The sequence below is a fragment of the Larus michahellis genome, chromosome Z (genome assembly GCF_964199755.1).
Source record: "Larus michahellis chromosome Z, bLarMic1.1, whole genome shotgun sequence".
Taxonomy (NCBI): Eukaryota; Metazoa; Chordata; class Aves; order Charadriiformes; family Laridae; genus Larus; species Larus michahellis.
Window position 1 is genome coordinate 30,136,017 of NC_133930.1, and position 18,697 is coordinate 30,154,713.

An 18,697-nucleotide genomic window follows, 5' to 3' on the forward strand; every position below is an offset into this window, starting at 1 on the left:
TTACATATATATTTCTTATTTTATAAAAAGTACTACATAGTACTTGTGCTGACAACATAATATTGCTATACATTCTGTCACAAAAATGGTGTCAGTCTGCAAGAACATCTGAGTGATCAAAAAACTAGTCTCAAAGATTTTGCATCAGTCTGAAATACTTACTGTCGCTGGGGAGGCCCGCGTTGTATGAGTCACTGAATGACCAGAATTTTCCATTGAATTGCCAATCAGATAGGTCCCTCCTGAGCTGCTAATGAGTTGTCCTCCTGTGACACCCATCTGAATCCCTCCAGTGCCCACCATGCTATGAGACGACACCACTGTTGTCACCTGTGCAGAACTTCCTTGAGTATCAAAATAATTTCCCCCAGTGTTTTGGCTGTACATCTGGGTTTCTGTGTAAGGATAAGTTGTTGATCGGCTTCAAGAAAAGAAAACAAAAGGAAAAGAAATTATTTGTATTGTTCATTTAGCTGAGGGAAATGTTATGTATCTAGAGATGTATCTACAATAGCTATAACCAAATTAAGTAAGATTGGCAAACAATCCCTGCCTCCTCAGAGAATAACAATTAATCAACCCAAAGCACTACATAACTAATTCAGTGGTGTTAAACCAAGTACCCACCAAACCTTACAGAAAAATTTGTCAGTCTTACCTGAAATGGAGGAAACAAGGCAGAAAGAGCTCATCCAATTATTAACATATTGCAAAGCAATCTATAAAGCTCCATCTGTTTAACTTTTTTTAATCTGACAATAAAATTTTGAATTTTAGTCAGATGTTACACATTTTGGATAATGTGCATGTTGCAAATTTGCAAACAATTCATACAAATGTCAGCCAAGAGAGTCCGATGTTCAAGTTTACTATGTTAACTATTGTTTTTAAATTCACTAAAGCTCTCAGTTGAAGCTTGAAATTCTGAGTTCACTGGTATTTCAGGAATTCAAAATTGGGCATGAATTCATGTTATGATAAAAAAAAATGCATTTAAGAAATAAAACCAAAACAGAACTGTGACTTGTAAAAAGGTCAAAAAGATGAAAGAAGTTAAAGGTATGCAACAGTAACATTTTTAAAATCACTTTCAACTATGAAACATTCACGCCTCATTAACCAGTTTACCCTAACAAACTACTCACCTACTGAAACCTTCTATCATGTTTCAGAAACTTCAAAACTTTAGTTTTAAAATCCTACATGTTTCATAAGCCTCATACTATGTATTTGCTCTCACCCCTCCTTAAACTACTTAAACATTTTCCTTTTTGAGTATTTCAAAAGCCTCAAGATCAGCTGCAAGAAACTTAATCTAAAATAAATGCCTTGCCATCTACTGAAAAAAAAGCAAAATAGTTCTGTTAGGGACTAATGCTCTAGCAGACAGTTAATCTATTAAGATTTCTTTTGGAGAGTTAAAATCAGTTGATCGTTGCATTGTAACAACGTATGTATGTGTTTAGGTATTGTGCAAGTCCCGATTAATCTGTTTTGTAAAGCCAAGGTATCATTGTGATACCTTGTGATACTGCTGTTGTTGTCGCGACATTGTGATATTGTTTATCTTGTGATAAGGAAGATAACCGCTAGCAGAGCTGGTGTTGCATCTGCCTCAGAATCACACAATTTACAGAATGTAAACAGTGCTATGCAGCAGAGGAAAATTTAGGAAAATACAGGAATGGAAGCTCTGGAGAAACAGTTCATTAAAATTATTGTCACAGGTCTGAACACCGCAATTTCTCCCAAAAGAAGAAATAAAAACTTGATAACAGTATCAGCTATCAGTAAGGAAAGGAACAAAAGGACGAAGGCCATTGTTGACAGTAAAAATAGACGCGGCTAGAGGAAAAAGACAGTCCAAAAGACGTTAGGAGAACAAATCTGACTTGCAGAAGTGGTATTGAAGAGGTTAATTCTTTGAAGAAATGCAAACCCTAGAGAGCGATCAAAATTTCACAAGAAAATTAAGTCATGGGCTTGGTGTGGAATAGGGAGAGAAAAGGAAATTCTTGTTTGCTTTTACCTTTTTTAGATCTGTATATCATGTATAGTCCCTAAATAAGGACTGATTGCATCAGAACACCTACATCTGCTTGTAACAGTACTCTGTATCAATGGATCAAGAGCAATCATTGGGGTACACCAATGGGTCACACTCCAAGATAAACACACTCTTCCCTTTGTTCCAACAACCAGCAGGTTCTTCTAGAACACCTGATTACTGGAGATGATTAAGCAAACCTTTAGCAACAGAGATCAACAGGGCAATTAAAAGTGAGATAAAACCATTATTATTACATGCAATAGTAATTGCAATTTAGCAAAGAGCCTTTTAACTTAATAAAAACACAAACTAATTCATCTGGAAATTAAAAATGTATCCGGATGAGATGGTGTTTTGGAAAGCAGTGACTCAAAAGTTTTAAGGTCATTACATACTGTAACATGATGCCTCAACATAAAACTGTAGCAAAGAGGAAAATATGATGTTATATCCACACACAAGGGATAACTTGAAATAAGGAAGGGATCACCTTCTCCTCCATAGCACTTGTAGCACAAACATGCAATGCTTTCTCAAATAATCTGACATATATCATATAACCAGTTCTTTCCCATTCCAAAGGTTGTAAAGGCACTCCTAGCTCTTCTCTTCTTCAGCAGCTGCATATAAAGATCACCTTTCATTAGAAAGTTCAAAGTTACTAGTAAGTTTGAAGTTGAAGTAATTAGGCTGCAGAATCCTAGTTTCCAGAAGGCTGTGCAAACTAGATGATGTTTACCCCGACAGCAAGTCACACAAAGTCAGGCACTGTGTGAATTCAATTTAGATTAATTAAGCCCAGAGCATGTGTTCATTGTTGGGATCCCACACTGGAAATTAATGAGACCAGCGTGAGTTAGACTAGGATTGCAAGGTACAGTAGTTCAAGACATCACCTATCATGCCTTATTGCTTACATGCATTTTATAACGATTTGCAAAATATAATGCTAGAAATAAAACATATGCAGTTGTGATATAAAGTTGTTAACAAAATTATATTTTTTGGCACTTGAAACCAGAAAATAACTAATATCTAAATTCAGTAAACCCCAGCATTACCACACAAATTAAGTGCAATGTCTTGCGCTATATTACAGACGCTAATATAATGTTACTGAGCGTAACTTTTAGAGACACTTTCATTTCCTCAAAAGACCCTGACACTTTGAAGAAAGGAGACAAACAGAAACAATAGCACAGAAAGAGTAAGCCTTGTTGTTGTCCTCCCTTAGTTTTCAGTCTGCACACGCACACATGGGAAATCATTTATTCCATTCATAATCATTCCCAGCAGCACCTATTATTTGCTTCTATGTAAATGTCAAGAATCTGATCTATCGACTACTATAAATCACTGTTCCTGCCATCCCATAGAGTCTCAGTAATTTACACTGGCTGATCGTGGCCCCAAATTTTCTTTAAGCAAGTAGCTGATGAGACAGACTTACTTTTCCCACATTTATATTTGCCTAGAAAACATCACTTACAGACTTATACTGGTTTTATTCATGTCTTAGAAATACCTGCCTTATTGAACAATTATTCCATCACTCTGTGTTTTAGTAAAAAAAAAACCCAAACAGATTTATTTCCTTTTCCAGGAACTACGAAATGCAAAGTGTCTTTAAATACAAATTCTCAAATCAGGTTAGACGTCCAGACAACTTAACTCAAGTGCAGTTTGTGTTTGTTTTAAATTAGGTTTTAACTTGAAATTATATACCAGTAACTTCTGTGTCTTGCAAAATAAATAATTAACTACTGAATTCTTACCACTAGCACCAACTTGGAAAATTCAAGTCTTGGGCCAAATGCACATAAATCTATTTTTTTTACTTGAAGATGGATACTGTAACTTGAAATATTAGCATCCCTTCACAGTGGCTGTACAAGAACAGTATCTTAATTCAAACAAGAACACCATTCAGTGTCAATTTTGATATTTATCTGTAATTCCAACTCAAACAAGTAACATATAATTATTATCTTCCTCATCAAGTAATAACGTCAGAATTACTCTTGTGGGTTTTGGTATGGATTACCTAAATAGTTTAGCAGGCAGGCATTTTCACTGTCATCTCTATAATGAAAGTTAGCCTTTTATGGTACTTAATTAACTAAGGTATTATTTCCTGGGATATAAATATGAAAAGCACTAGATGAAAATAAATATTTCAAGATACACTATTATTTTATGCAGAGTAGCTAATGCTCATGATAATGCTATGGTATTGCAATATGGTAGAAAGTCAAGAAAGTCAGGAAAGTCTTCCATGCCAGAACAATATCCTCAAACTCCTTTAAGATTGTAGTATAATCCTGAGGTCCTAAAGATGATAGTGAGCTTCACAGAATCTACAGAGAACAGAATTCTTTGCCTAACACTGAGGGAAGGCCTTATCTCAGCCAATGCATTGCTGCAGCCTCTTATCATAAGCAATGGGGAGAAGGGGAAGTGCCACATACACTAATACTGACACAACAGAACATGATAAAGCCGTCACATCATAATGGAGAGGGCTAAATCATCTGTCTTACCCTGTCTCATACAACCTCCTGCCTCCCCACAAAGAAATCTACTCCTGTAATGAGAATATTGATTCAGGGCTTTTTAATAACAGATCAAATCCCAATGAAGCAATAACCTTCTTCCACAAAAGCCTCCTCAAGCCTGAGATGGAAGAACTGATATGACACTAAGTCATCTTTTCCTTTCACCAGTCCCCCTCTATCAAATGAAATTGCTAAAACCAAAAATCAAAACTTGCGCTATTGTTATGGTTTGAGAAACCCATAACAATTTACTGGCGTTTAGGCAATGATTCTACCACCCAATGACCCCTCCCCACTCGGAAAGGGGAATCAGGGGAAAACAAAAAAATATGAGGGTTGAAACATAAATAGATTTAACAGGATAAGACTAAATAATTAACAATAACACTAAAGAACCAGTATTGATCCCAATACTAATACAAAATATACAAGGATTATACTCAGCCAACTCTACCAGTAGGAAGCTGTGCACTCCCAGCAGTGGACAGTAAATGTCGGACACTGCAAGCACAACGGCTTCAGGAGGAAGAGAAGGGCTCAGGGGTCCAGTGGCAGGTCAAGAAGTTCTCTGAACTGACGCCATCAAGGAAGAGAGAGACTACACAGCAAACCTTCTAATTTATATAGAATGTGATGTTTGTGATATGAAATCATCCTGTTGTCCAGCCTGGGTCAAGAGCCCGGGTCTCGCTCCTCCTCATCCCTGCACCTGGCAAGGCTCAAAAACACTGAGACCTCGAATCCCACATAGCCTAGATGGCTATAAAGTAAACATTTTCACGAGTTCCAACACTAGAGTCTCCTAAAAGTGCAGTTTTTCCAAGCATTAGAAGATAAATTAGTCCTATGTCGCTCAAAACAGGACAACTATGAAAGGGCAATTAATGCATCTATAACCAGAGAACAAAAATTCAAATAAGCAATTTCCTCTGTAATAGTGAATAGTTGACCTGCTTTATGCATACACATTTTACCTATACAGACAACTTAAAATATATCATCCAGAAAAAGCTTTATAAAATTTACCCAAAATAGAGTTGCATTATTCCATATAAAGAAATCCTTATTTGCCACATTCAGAAATTAAATATGTTACCGACAGGCATTCATTATCAGTAAAAAACAACTGAGATCTTCAAAACTCAGTCCAAGATCTTTTGCCACGTGGAAATAAAGCAATAAAAGCACAACTGCAGGGAAACCCTGTAAACCAGAGAACGAAGTAAATGAAAACAGAGGAGAAATCTTATATTCTCAGGACCTGTAAATTAGACACATAAGGGAACCTTAGTCACAGACGTCTAAAAATTCTGATGAAGTATTGCAGACCTGTAGTCCAAGAAATATGGTATTGCCACTATTAGGAATATGTCACAGAGTATGTACTAAATCCACAAGACCTCAAGGCTTGGGCTCGTCAGGCTCCCTTTGTCTAGACTTGCCTGTGCTAGCCTAGAGCTTTGTTCTATCTTAGCTGAAACAGTAGTTGTCAAACGATCAGATAAATGTTCCTTAGTCTGTTTCCATTTTAGCTTAGCTTTCTACGATTGTGTGGCACAACAGCTATCGTTAAAATCCTGATGCATTGCTCTAACAGACAGTAATATCAAATAGCTGTTTTGTGTAGAATAAACAATCCCTGACCCTAGATTAAAAATATAGCAAAGAGGATCATGAGCATGGGATGACAGTATTGAAGAATTACGCAGCAAATGTAAAACACACCGTATGTAGTAAATTCAGATGTAATACGGAAATTGAAACCAATGAAGAACGAATAAGGTGTAGACTGTACTAGAAAGCATACTAAAAATAGCTGCAAGTGGACTCAGTGTGAGTAGAGAGCCCCCCAGCAATCATCATACTTCTCCAGGCATAACACCTGTGATGGTGGTATCTTGCTGTAACCCTTTGTCAACCATTAATCTTAGCATGCAGAGGGGTAGTTAAAGGGTAAGCATATTGCCACAGAAAAAGGGATGTATACTAGGTAGTACCAGGAAGATATCAACTTTAACTCTATTGATAAGAATTCTTTCATTTGACAGTTAAGATTTCAATTACAGTAATAGTAAATTGTTGGTTTTGCATACAAAGTGTGTTTTGCCCATTGTCCTGGTTCCGGTGGGGATAGGGTTAATTTTTCCTGGTATTCCATGCCATGTGAGCCACGCCCACCCTGAGCTGCCGGGGGAGGGGGCAGGAAGTTGCTGCTTAAAAGCGGGCTGGGGCGTCCCGGGTCCGGCCAAGCGGCGGTTCCGTAATCGCGTTTGTATATTCCCCTATCCGTGTTGTTGTTGTTGTTTGCCTGTTCCCTTTGCTGTTCTGTTAAACTGCCTTTGTCCCAACCCAAGAGTCTTGCCTTTTCTTACGATTCTTCCTGTATTAGGAAGGCGCGAGCGAGCGGCACATGGTTCTCTGTTGCCGTCTGAGGCCAAACCACGACAGTCCTTTTTGGCGCCCAACGTGGGGCTCGAAGGGTTGAGATAATGACGGAATCCAACTAGAACGTGGAAAAAAACGGTTTTGGTTTTTTTTTGTATGCATTTATTTTATTAGGTAAGTAGTCACTGGTCATCATGTTGCTTGGTTTGTTCTCATGGCTGTGTTACATAAATTCCTATATGGCTTATGTACTCCCTGCGATGCTGTTTACCATGTCTGGAAGAGGGATGAGGATTATCATTCTGCTGTCCTGTGCGATATCTGTTTATGATATGATAACATCACTGTTCAGACGGCTATTTTGGGGTGTTTATGTGGTTTTGCTGTCCTGTCCGTACATTGGACACCGTCTCTCAGAATTTGTTAATAATTTCCCCAGCCCTTTTGCCTCCCTTTTCTCCTTCGGGTCAGGTATGACAGCTTTTGAGAATTTTGAATATCCTTGGGACACTCAAACCAGCGTGTTCCTAGTGCTATGTCTCCTGAATACGTTCCAGGTCTTGTTTAGGGTTAAGCGACTATTTAAGACTACCACCCGGAGATCTGCTCCGAGGCTGGATAGTCAGGGGTGGCACGGCATGTGGGAGAGCATGGGCAGGTACCTAGAGAACTACTCACCTCCAATGGTCTGGGACTTCACCCCTGAACAATTACAGGACCCTGATAAAGTGGTAGAATATTTGAAGGGAAAATGCTGTGGCTATTCTAGAGAGGCACAACTCACCGCGCTGTGCTGGGCCCTGGCCAGTATCTACCAGGCACTGCTCAGAATTATGCAGCACCCTCAAGGGGAAGAGATGGAAACCAGACCAGCAGCCCCTGCGGCGGACACTGTGGCTGCGGCAGCCCCTGCGGCGGACACTGCGGCTGCGGCAGCCCCTGCGGCGGACACTGCGGCTGCTGCAGCCCCCATAGCAGCCACTGCCACTGAACCAGGGAACCAACCCGTGCCAGTATCAGTTGCCCCCATACAGAAGAAGAAGTACACAAAGAAATCAGTTCGCTTAGTAAGAGATGATGATGAACCAGGGTCATCACGAGAGCAGGAGGAAGAGGCAGAACCAGAGATAATTACTCGATCCCTATTCTTGAGTGAGCTGCGGGATATGCGAAAAGATTTCAGCCGACTTTCAGGCGAGCACATTGTCACCTGGCTGCTCCGGTGCTGGGATAATGGGGCCAGTAGCCTGGAATTAGAGGGTAGGGAGGCCAGGCAGCTGGGATCCCTGTCTAGGGAAGGCGGCATTGACAAGGCGATTGGGAAGAAGACCCAAGCCCTCAGCCTCTGGAAACGACTCCTGTTAGGCGTGAGGGAGAGGTACCCCTTCAGTGAAGACGTTGTATGTCAGCCAAGCAAGTGGACTACCATGCAAAGAGGTATCCAGTACCTGAGAGAATTAGCCGTGCGGGAGATGATTTATTATGACTTGCACAATGCCGACTTACCCACAGACCCTGATGAGGTGCGATGCACAAGGCCCATGTGGCGGAAGTTTGTACGGAGCGCACCATCGTCATATGCCAACTCCCTGGCAGTAATGGAATGGAAAGGTGAAGAGGGACCAACGGTGGATGAGGTAGCTGGCCGGCTCCGGTGATATGAAGAAAGTCTCTCTTCCCCCCTTGTCTCAGCTGTGGAGAAACTGTCACGGAAGGTCCAGCAACTTGAAGAGAATATGTTCTACTCCCCACCTGCACGGGCCAGCATCTCAAGCTATTAGAAGCAGGCATTTCCCCACTCAAGAGAGAGAGTACAGAGGGTACACACCACAAGGCACCCTGTGGTTCTACCTGCGGGACCACGGAGAGGACATGAGGAAGTGGGATGGACAACCTACTTCGATCCTGCGGACACGGGTACAGGAGTTGCAAGGAAGGACAACCACAAAAGGGGATCCCTCCAGGAAAAGTGCCGCCCCAGTTTCCAGTGGGCCGTTCCCCAGACAGAGCAGAAGGCCTGATCTTGCTTCTGATCCTCTTGAAGGAACTTCCAAGTCATTTATGCAAGAAGTGAGTAATGGATACTATGACCAGTATTAGGGGGGCCCTGCCTCCGGCCAGGTGGAGGAAAGGGACAACCGGGTTTATTGGACAGTGTGGATTCGATGGCCTGGCACATCAGACCCACAGGAGTATAAGGCTCTAGTGGACACGGGTGCGCAGTGTACTTTAATACCATCAAGCTATAGAGGGGCAGAACCCATTTGTATTTCTGGGGTGACAGGGGGATCCCAAGAGTTGACTGTACTGGAGGCAGAAGTGAGCCTAACTGGGAATGAGTGGCAAAAGCATCCCATTGTGACTGGCCCAGAGGCTCCATGCATCCTTGGTATAGATTACCTCAGGAGAGGGTATTTGAAGGACCCAAAAGGGTACCGGTGGGCCTTTGGCATAGCTGCTTTGGAGACAGAGGAAGTTAAACAGTTGTCTGCCTTGCCTGGTCTCTCGGAGGATTCTTCTGTTGTGGGGTTGTTGAGGGTCGAAGAACAACAGGTGCCGATTGCTACCACAACGATGCATGGGTGCCAATATCACACTAACCGAGACTCTCTGATTCCCATCCATAAGCTGATTCGTCAACTAGAGGTTCAAGGAGTGATCAGCAAGACTCGCTCACCCTTTAACAGTCCCATATGGCCGGTGCGAAAATCTAATGGAGAGTGGAGGCTAACTGTAGACTATCGTGGTCTGAATGAAGTCACGCCACCGCTGAGTGCTGCCGTGCCGGACATGCTAGAACTCCAGTACGAACTGGAGTCCAAGGCAGCCAAGTGGTATGCCACGACTGATATAGCAAATGCATTCTTCTCAATCCCTTTGGCAGCAGAGTGCAGGCCACAGTTTGCTTTCACTTGGAGGGGTGTCCAATACACCTGGAATCGACTGCCCCAGGGGTGGAAACACAGCCCCACCATTTGCCATGGACTGATCCAGACTGCACTGGAACAGGGTGAAGCTCCAGAACATCTGCAGTACATTGATGACATCATTGTATGGGGAAACACAGCAGAAGAAGTTTTTGAGAAAGGGAGTAAAATAGTCCAAATCCTTCTGAACGCTGGTTTTGCTATAAAGCGAAGTAAGGTCAAGGGACCTGCGCAGGAGATCCAGTTTTTAGGAATAAAATGGCAAGATGGACGCCGTCAGATTCCAATGGATGTGATCAACAAAATAGCAGCTATGTCTCCACCAACTAGTAAAAAGAAAACACAGGCTTTCTTAGGTATTGTGGGTTTTTGGAGAATGCATATCCCAGATTACAGTCAAATTGCAAGCCCTCTGTATCAAGTAACCCGGAAGAAGAATGATTTTAAATGGGGTCCTGAGCAACGACAAGCTTTTGAACAAATCAAACACGAAGTAGTCCATGCAGTGGCCCTGGGGCCAGTCCAGGCAGGACAAGAATTTAAAAATGTGCTCTACACTGCAGCCGGGGAGAACGGCCCTACCTGGAGCCTCTGGCAGAAAGCACCAGGGGAGACTCGAGGTCGACCCCTAGGGTTTTGGAGTCGTGGATACAGAGGATCCGAAGCCCGCTACACTCCAACAGAAAAAGAGATATTGGCAGCATATGAAGGGGTTCGAGCTGCTTCGGAAGTAGTTGGTACAGAAGCACAGCTCCTCTTAGCACCTCGACTGCCGGTGCTGGGTTGGATGTTCAAAGAAAGGGTCCCCACCACACATCATGCAACCGATGCTACATGGAGTAAGTGGATTGCACTGATCACGCAGCGAACTCGAATGGGAAACCCCAGTCGCCCAGGAATTCTGGAAGTGATCATGGACTGGCCAGAAGGCAAGGATTTCGGAATGTCACCAGAGGAGGAGGTGACGCGTGCAGAAGAGGCCCCACCATATAATAAACTGCCAGAAAATGAGAAGAAATATGCCCTGTTCACTGATGGGTCCTGCCAGATTGTGGGAAAGCATCGAAAGTGGAAGGCTGCTGTGTGGAGTCCTACACGACGGGTTGCAGAAGCCAGTGAGGGACAGGGTGAATCGAGCCAGTTTGCAGAGGTGAAGGCTATTCAGCTGGCTTTGGACATTGCTGAGCGAGAAAAATGGCCAGTACTTTATCTCTACACTGACTCATGGATGGTGGCAAATGCTCTGTGGGGGTGGTTACAGCAGTGGAAGCAGGGCAACTGGCAGCGCAGAGGCAAACCCATCTGGGCTGCTGACCTATGGCAAGATATTGCTGCCTGGATAGAGAATCTGGTTGTGAAAGTACGCCATGTAGATGCCCACGTACCGAAGAATCGGGCCACGGAGGAACATCAGAACAACCAGCAGGTGGATCGGGCCGCTAGGACTGAAGTGGCTCAGGTGGATCTGGACTGGCAACATAAGGGTGAACTATTCATAGCTCGGTGGGCCCATGACTCCTCAGGCCATCAAGGGAGAGATGCGACATATAGATGGGCTCGTGACCCAGGGGTGGACTTGACCATGGACACTATTGCACAGGTCATCCATGAATGTGAGACATGCGCTGCGATCAAACAAGCCAAGCGTTTGAAGCCTCTTTGGTATGGAGGGCGATGGCTGAAATACAAATATGGGGAGGCCTGGCAGACTGATTATATCACACTGCCACAAACCCGTCAAGGCAAGCGCTATGTGCTCACAATGGTGGAAGCAACCACCGGATGGCTGGAAACATACCCTGTGCCCCATGCCACTGCCCGGAACACTATCCTGGGCCTTGAAAAGCAAGTCCTGTGGCAACATGGTACCCCAGAGAGAATTGAGTCGGACAACGGGACTCATTTCCGAAACAGCCTCATAGACACCTGGGCCAAAGAGCATGGTATCGAGTGGGTGTATCACATCCCCTATCACGCACCAGCCTCTGGGAAGATAGAACGATACAATGGACTGTTAAAAACTACACTGAGAGCAATGGGTGGTGGGACTTTCAAACACTGGGATACACATTTAGCAAAAGCTACCTGGCTAGTTAACACCAGGGGATCTAACAATCGGGCTGGCCCTGCCCAATCAAAACTTCCACGTACTGTAGAAGGGGATAAAGTCCCCGTAGTGCACATGAAGAATACGCTAGGGAAGACAGTCTGGGTTAGTCCTGCCTCAGGCAAAGGCAAACCCATCCATGGGATTGCTTTTGCCCAAGGACCTGGGTGCACTTGGTGGGTGATGCGGAAGGATGGGGAAGTCCGATGTGTACCTCATGGGGATCTGATTTTGGGCGAGAATAGCCAATGAATCAGATTGTGTGCTGTTAATTGCTAAGTAACACTGTCACTGTATGTCCTCATTGCTATAATTGCTATCAGTTGTACTACAAGTAAGGCACAGGGATGATGGGATAAGAACTGATCTCAGCAGCTGGCGCCCAGCAGTTTCCTCAAGATCTACATCTTCAGCCCACGGACTGCGTGCATGAGCCACACCAGGTGCACCAGTCATAAGCTCCGAAAAAAATACAGCATGCAACAGACCAGCACCACCCAGCATCTCACCTGCCCTGAGAGACTGTTCTAACAGATGGAGCCCAAAGTCGTGGATTAAAAGAACTCAACGGACACTTTGGAGGGATGGCCCATAAACTAAGGGCATTATATGTATGTGTATATATATATATATATATATATATATATATATATATATATATATATATATATATATATATATATATATATAACAGGGGAAAGTGGTGGCAATTCATTGGAACCTGCTGGGCATGGCATAGATGGTATGGAATAAGGGGTGGATAATGTCCTGGTTCCGGTGGGGATAGGGTTAATTTTTCCTGGTATTCCATGCCATGTGAGCCACGCCCACCCTGAGCTGCCGGGGGAGGGGGCAGGAAGTTGCTGCTTAAAAGCGGGCTGGGGCGTCCCGGGTCCGGCCAGCGAGCGGCGGGGAGCGGCGGTTCCGGCGGGGAGCGGCGGTTCCGTAATCGCGTTTGTATATTCCCCTATCCGTGTTGTTGTTGTTGTTTGCCTGTTCCCTTTGCTGTCCTGTTAAACTGCCTTTGTCTCAACCCAAGAGTCTTGCCTTTTCTTACGATTCTTCCTGTATTAGGAAGGCGCGAGCGAGCGGCACGTGGTTCTTTGTTGCCGTCTGAGGCTAAACCACGACACCCATATAAACCACACAAATTGTAGAACAACAAATTGATGAAGAATGCAGTCTGGACGCAACAATAATAGCAATTCTTGGACAATCCCAGCAATTAAAACCCTCTTTGCCACATTTGAATCATCAGGCTAACAGCTACATTTGATTAATACATTACAATTTATGTAAGAAGAAAGTTCATGTCTAGTACAGGGGACTCACTTGGCTTCTTAATATAGCTACGCCCATAATATTCTTTATCTATTCTAAACTGCCAGGTAAGACTGCACATGCCATCGCAACAACCATGCATTTTTGTTTCAAGATAGAGTGACATGCTTGACAAGCAAAATTGTTATTAACCAGACACAAATGTAGATAACATAATTCAAATGTTCTCATATTACACAATGTATGTGACAAGTTGTAGGTTACACCCCTTGTATTATCATTATGTCTCCAATTATAATAAAACCAAATAACTTTTAAGCGTAGACAAATCATGATATAAAACGTGTGGGAAGAATTGTGTTCTAAGAATAGAACAATTACACTTGACAAAGACTGTAAAACCTGACAAACTTCTTACCTTTAGAATCAAAAGAATCAGGTAACTCTTTCCTCATGTATATTCTAACTGCATCCTTTGTTGCTATCATATATGAACTGAAATCAATGCTAGTTTACAAGGGCTTTATTTTGAAATAAATAATAATTCTTTCATCAGACATGCTGTACAATTTATTCCAGAGATGCCTGTATGCTGAATGAATGTCTTCACCCTAACTATGGGTTGCAGACTTATTCCGTTGCCAGAGTAGTACTGTCACTTGATAGATTATGGAAGCATCCTGTATCTGATTTTGAGTTAGAATTAAGATTTTGATTTAGCATTGTCATAAAATAAATCAAACATATAATCATAGGAAAACAACCCAAAAGACAAACCAGTCATCATTCTAATCAATCTCATCATTTACAAACCTAATCCAATTTTCTGAAAGTGAAACACAATTTCTGGAGTGGGAGTAACTGGACAAACTGGCTGTAACATGATTGTGTGAATCTGTCAGGATCCACAAGGCTCATCTTCCACAGATTTCAGTACAAAGAATATAAAAAGATAAACTGCAATCTGAACATTTGCCTAAATATTTTAGCACAGGAGAGGCTGCCCTCTGTGTTTTCTGTCACAGCAGAACTCGACACAGTCTAGGAATATGGTAAGCTTTTTGTTCACTTCCAAAAATTCTAAAACATCACTCCCACATTGATATGGCTCTGAACAAGCTAATCCAGTGGTAAAACAAGAAGAGGAGAAACAAATATAATTTGTTTTTAAACCACAGGATTTACGTAATCATAAAAACAGCAAAGAGAAAAACAATTCTTTATCTCTGAAGGCAGCTAGCCGTCAGCAACCTAGAGCCCTGTTCTCCTTCATCTATCAAATAAATGGCATTATAACATGTAATACACGTATTCAATAACATAAATGACATTTTTCCATTCTTAATCTAGAGTATAAAAGTATATGGGAAAATGTGTTTCACAATCTATAGTCTTTAAAAATTTTGAGTAGAAACACAGATTTTTCCCGTTCTCCATGAATAAACCCATAATCTTTAGAAAGGTTCATGTTCCTAAAAGTACTGAACAACACATTGGCTGCTCACAATGTTGTCATTCACAACAACATGGGTAAATTCTTCTTCTATAGGAGGGAAAGACAATCTGGATGAGGCTTACCTGCTAAGGAGAGCTTTCTTACTGTGTTAAGGAAGTCTTTTATATCCCGTTGACTGATTTTGCAGAAAATGACAAAGGGATTCAGATACAGAATAATAAGATCATGAAAACCTGAAGGTTCATACTAAGCAGTCATTAACACTTGGTTCTGTTTTTTCCAAGGACTGCAAGCAGTCATACAGTCACACACACCTCAAACACTGCCAAATGTGCATGTGCCAACAGCTCACCTAAGACAAGTGATAAATGAAAAGAGAAACTTGAATAATAGCCTATTTAAGAATGACCTCTTTTGGAGGCTAACAGTGGCCTATCTATCGTGGTCACAATGAAGTCATGCTGCCGCTGTATGCTGCTGTACAGGACATGCTAGAATTCCGGTATGAACCAGAGTCAAAGACAGCCAAGTGGTATGCTACAATTGGTATCCCTAGCATGCTCTTCTCAACCCTTTTGGCAGCAGCATGCAAGCCACAGTTTGTTTTCACTTGGAGGGGCATCCAGTACACCTGGAATCAACCGCCCCAGGGGTGAAAACACAGCCTTAATATTTGCCATGCTCCCTTTTTTGCTGTACGTGTTAAAGACCAGTTTTGGCTTTTGCAGTTACAATAATAAAAGTAATGAATATTCTGACCAGGAATAAAGGGGCCCTGCCTGTGGCCGGGCGTAGGAAAGGGACAACCATGTTTACTGGACTGTGTGGGTTTGATGGCCTAGCACATCAGCCCCGTGGAAGGTAGCTCGTGCTGTAGCATTTGGGCTGGTCCGATAGAGGACAAGATGTGAAAAAAAATGCTCTACACCACAGGTGGCAACTAAGCCCCTCACAGCTCACTCCTCCCATGGCGGGATGGGGGGAAGAATCAGAAGGGTAGAAGTGAGAAAACTCGTACATTGAGATAAAGATAGTTTAGTAAGTAAAGCAAAAGCCACACACACAAGCAAATCAAAACAAGGAATTCATTCATCACTTCCCATTGGCAGGCAGGTGTTCAGCCACCTCCAGGAAAGCAGGGATCTATCACGTGCAATGGTTACTTGGGAAGACAAATGCCGTATCTCCGAACATCTCTCTCTCTTCCTCCTTCTGCAGCTTTCATTGCTGAGCATAACATTAGATGGTCTGGGATATCCCTTTGGTCAGCTGGGGTCAGCAGTCCCAGCTGCGAGCCCTCCTGGCTTCTTGTCCCAGCCTGCTTGCTGGCAGGGCAGCGTGAGGAGCTGAAAAGGCCTTGATGCTATATAAACATTGCTCAGCAAGAACTAAAACGTCCCTGTGTTATCAACACTGTTTGCAACATGTGTCCAAAACATATTATCAGACCCGGTACTATGAAGAAAATTAACTCTATCCCAGCCCAAACCAGTACAATAGCGAAATTTAATGCATATATAAGATACATTGTTTAGGCTTTACAAGCAAGAAGAAAACAGACAAGACAGTATGTGAAAAATTAATCAAGCAAAATATGCTAGTAGAGTTGACTAAAGAATGCTGCCAGTGTTATCATCAGAAGTCTCTGAACCAAAAAAATACTGCACTTTTGAATCACTTTTGGATTACCACCACCAAATAAGTACCTGCAGACAACAAAGTAGCTTTCTAAATCATATTTCTTCGTAAAGCCAGTAACACAGCAAAAATGGCAAAAGGCAGGAAAATGAAAAGAAGAGGTAGAGAAGCTCCTTCCCCAAGCAACACGATCCTACTTCAACGTCTGAGACAACTTCAAAGCTGGTGCAGCAATAAATCAGGGATTAGATTAGGTAACCTCCAGAGGTCTCATCAAACCTAGATTATTCTTTCTATGATTCTAAGCTTGTGTATCAGAGAAAGAAACTTAATGATGGAAAAGCATATTGAGGGAAGCAGGAAATGCACAATAATGTGCAGAAAAGAGGCTAAAGCAACAGCAAAAGGAGACAATGCTACTCTTCTTCCTCTGCCTCTCCTCCTTTTTTTCTTTGGAAAAAAAAAAAACCAACTTATCTAATTTTATTAAACACAGCAATGAAATTACATTACTACTTTCTTTACATAATAACTACAGCTGCTGCACCTTTGTATGCATTTGCCAGTAGGATTGCAGCTGGGATGACATAAGGCCCTGCCTTCTGTCCTGAGGATAGAAATTAGACAGGCTGTCCTATGGCCAGAACTTACCCATAAAATGAAAGGTACTTTTTCAAACAATACTATGCTGTATATGTAATTTCATGTAAGTCTAACTAAAACAGTCACAAGAATTCTGTTTACAGAAAAATTCTGCCTTAATAAAACCAAACAGTGTGAATTCAGCTTTTCATCCAAAAAACTGTTTTGACAATAAAAGACCTTCTTTCCAACTTAAAATATACTCATTGGTAGTATCTAACTAAAAATGTATATTTAGTAAACATTTCAGATTCCAATCATTTGCCAACTTACATAGCTCCGTTAGTGTAGACTGTGTCACTTCCCTCCACATACTGAACCTGGGCTGGGTAGACATGCTGCACCTGTTGCACAGTCTGCACTTGCTGTACCTGAAAATAAGAACACCAGAAATTTGGGATACTGTAAAGAAGGACCGATGCTTGAGTGCACCTAATGGCTTCTAAACAATATGGGACATCTCTGTTCTCATAACTACTATGTATGTACTAGGTTTGTCATTGCAACAGCAAATAAAGTTACTGTTCTTACACAATATTGGTGCTTTACGACTGGTAAATGGAGCCCTGTCATTGAAGATGCACACTCATGGAGCATACATACCTTCAGTGCCAAAGACAGAACTAACTCGAAAGCATAATAAGGATGAAACGAAGGGTAACTGTGCTTTGCTGTTGTCAGTATGAATTCCATGTTCTTATCCTACCTCTTCCAAAATGCACTTCCTTCCCTATTCACACACATTGGATACGGCTTACTCCCTATTAAAAAACACACTATTTTCCTATTAATAAGGGAAGTGTGATTTTCTCCCTGTAACCTGCACACTAATAAAACGTAACTCTACAATACGTACAAACACAATATTAAAAAATTCCTATCTGTAGAGGAAGGTCACATTCCCATTCTGTACAAAGTATTATATTCTCCCATTATACTTGGATATAAGCTGCTACCATTTCAAAAACAGATTCAGCGCAGTGCAAGACCTTTACGATAGAACTGAGAAGATACTGCAGGGACAAAGTGGTACAGACTTTATCAAAGCTAGTAATCCTGTTGTTGGACACGAAACTGAAAGATTCCAAAATGTGTTTATTTCATTTGGAACAACAACAAATAATTAATTTACCATAAAACAAAATAGCAAAAAACGTTAAAATTAAAATCTTAATTCATTTCAAATTTTCACCAATTTTTATTTAAATTCTTTATTAACCTCATATGCAGTACTACCAGAAATGTCATGACTGTTTATGCCAATAAAGTGACTTAATTTTTAAATCAGCACTACAGTGCTATTAAAACATTGTATCTACTTTTGTAGATCAAAATGCTTTTCCTTTGAATTTTAAGAATGAAGTTCAACACAAAAGGGCCACTGAATTAGGTTTCTTTTTCCAATACAGTAATAAAAAAGACAGTTTATTAAAAAAAAAAAGTTATTTTGTTTCAGCTTCTCTGAAACTCAGTACTGCTACCGTTAAATCTATTATGGTGCCCAAGGAAGCTTAGTCATTGTATTGCAATGTACATAACAACCTTAAGGTAGAGAAAGTTAGAGGTAAAAATTTTTCCTGTCAAGCAATGACAACTAAAATAAGTAAGTGGCCTTTAGGGTGGCCTTGTATATGAAAATTCTGCCATGCTGAAAAT

General features: G+C 41.8%; 1 protein-coding gene across 6 annotated transcripts in view; it reads right to left on the reverse strand.

The window, feature by feature from the left end:
- RFX3 (regulatory factor X3) overlaps window positions 1–18,697 on the reverse strand; it is a 141,133-nt gene that overhangs the window by 48,991 nt on the left and 73,445 nt on the right. For 5 of the 6 annotated variants that reach the window (XM_074569762.1, XM_074569759.1, XM_074569760.1 and 2 more), the window contains exons 3-4: window positions 17,315–17,412; window positions 163–421 (exon numbers count right to left, since the gene is read on the reverse strand). In XM_074569762.1, the coding sequence (XP_074425863.1) occupies window positions 163–421; window positions 17,315–17,412 (357 nt within the window). The remainder of the gene's footprint in view (window positions 1–162; window positions 422–17,314; window positions 17,413–18,697) is intronic. The other variant, XM_074569763.1, reaches the window with a different exon arrangement.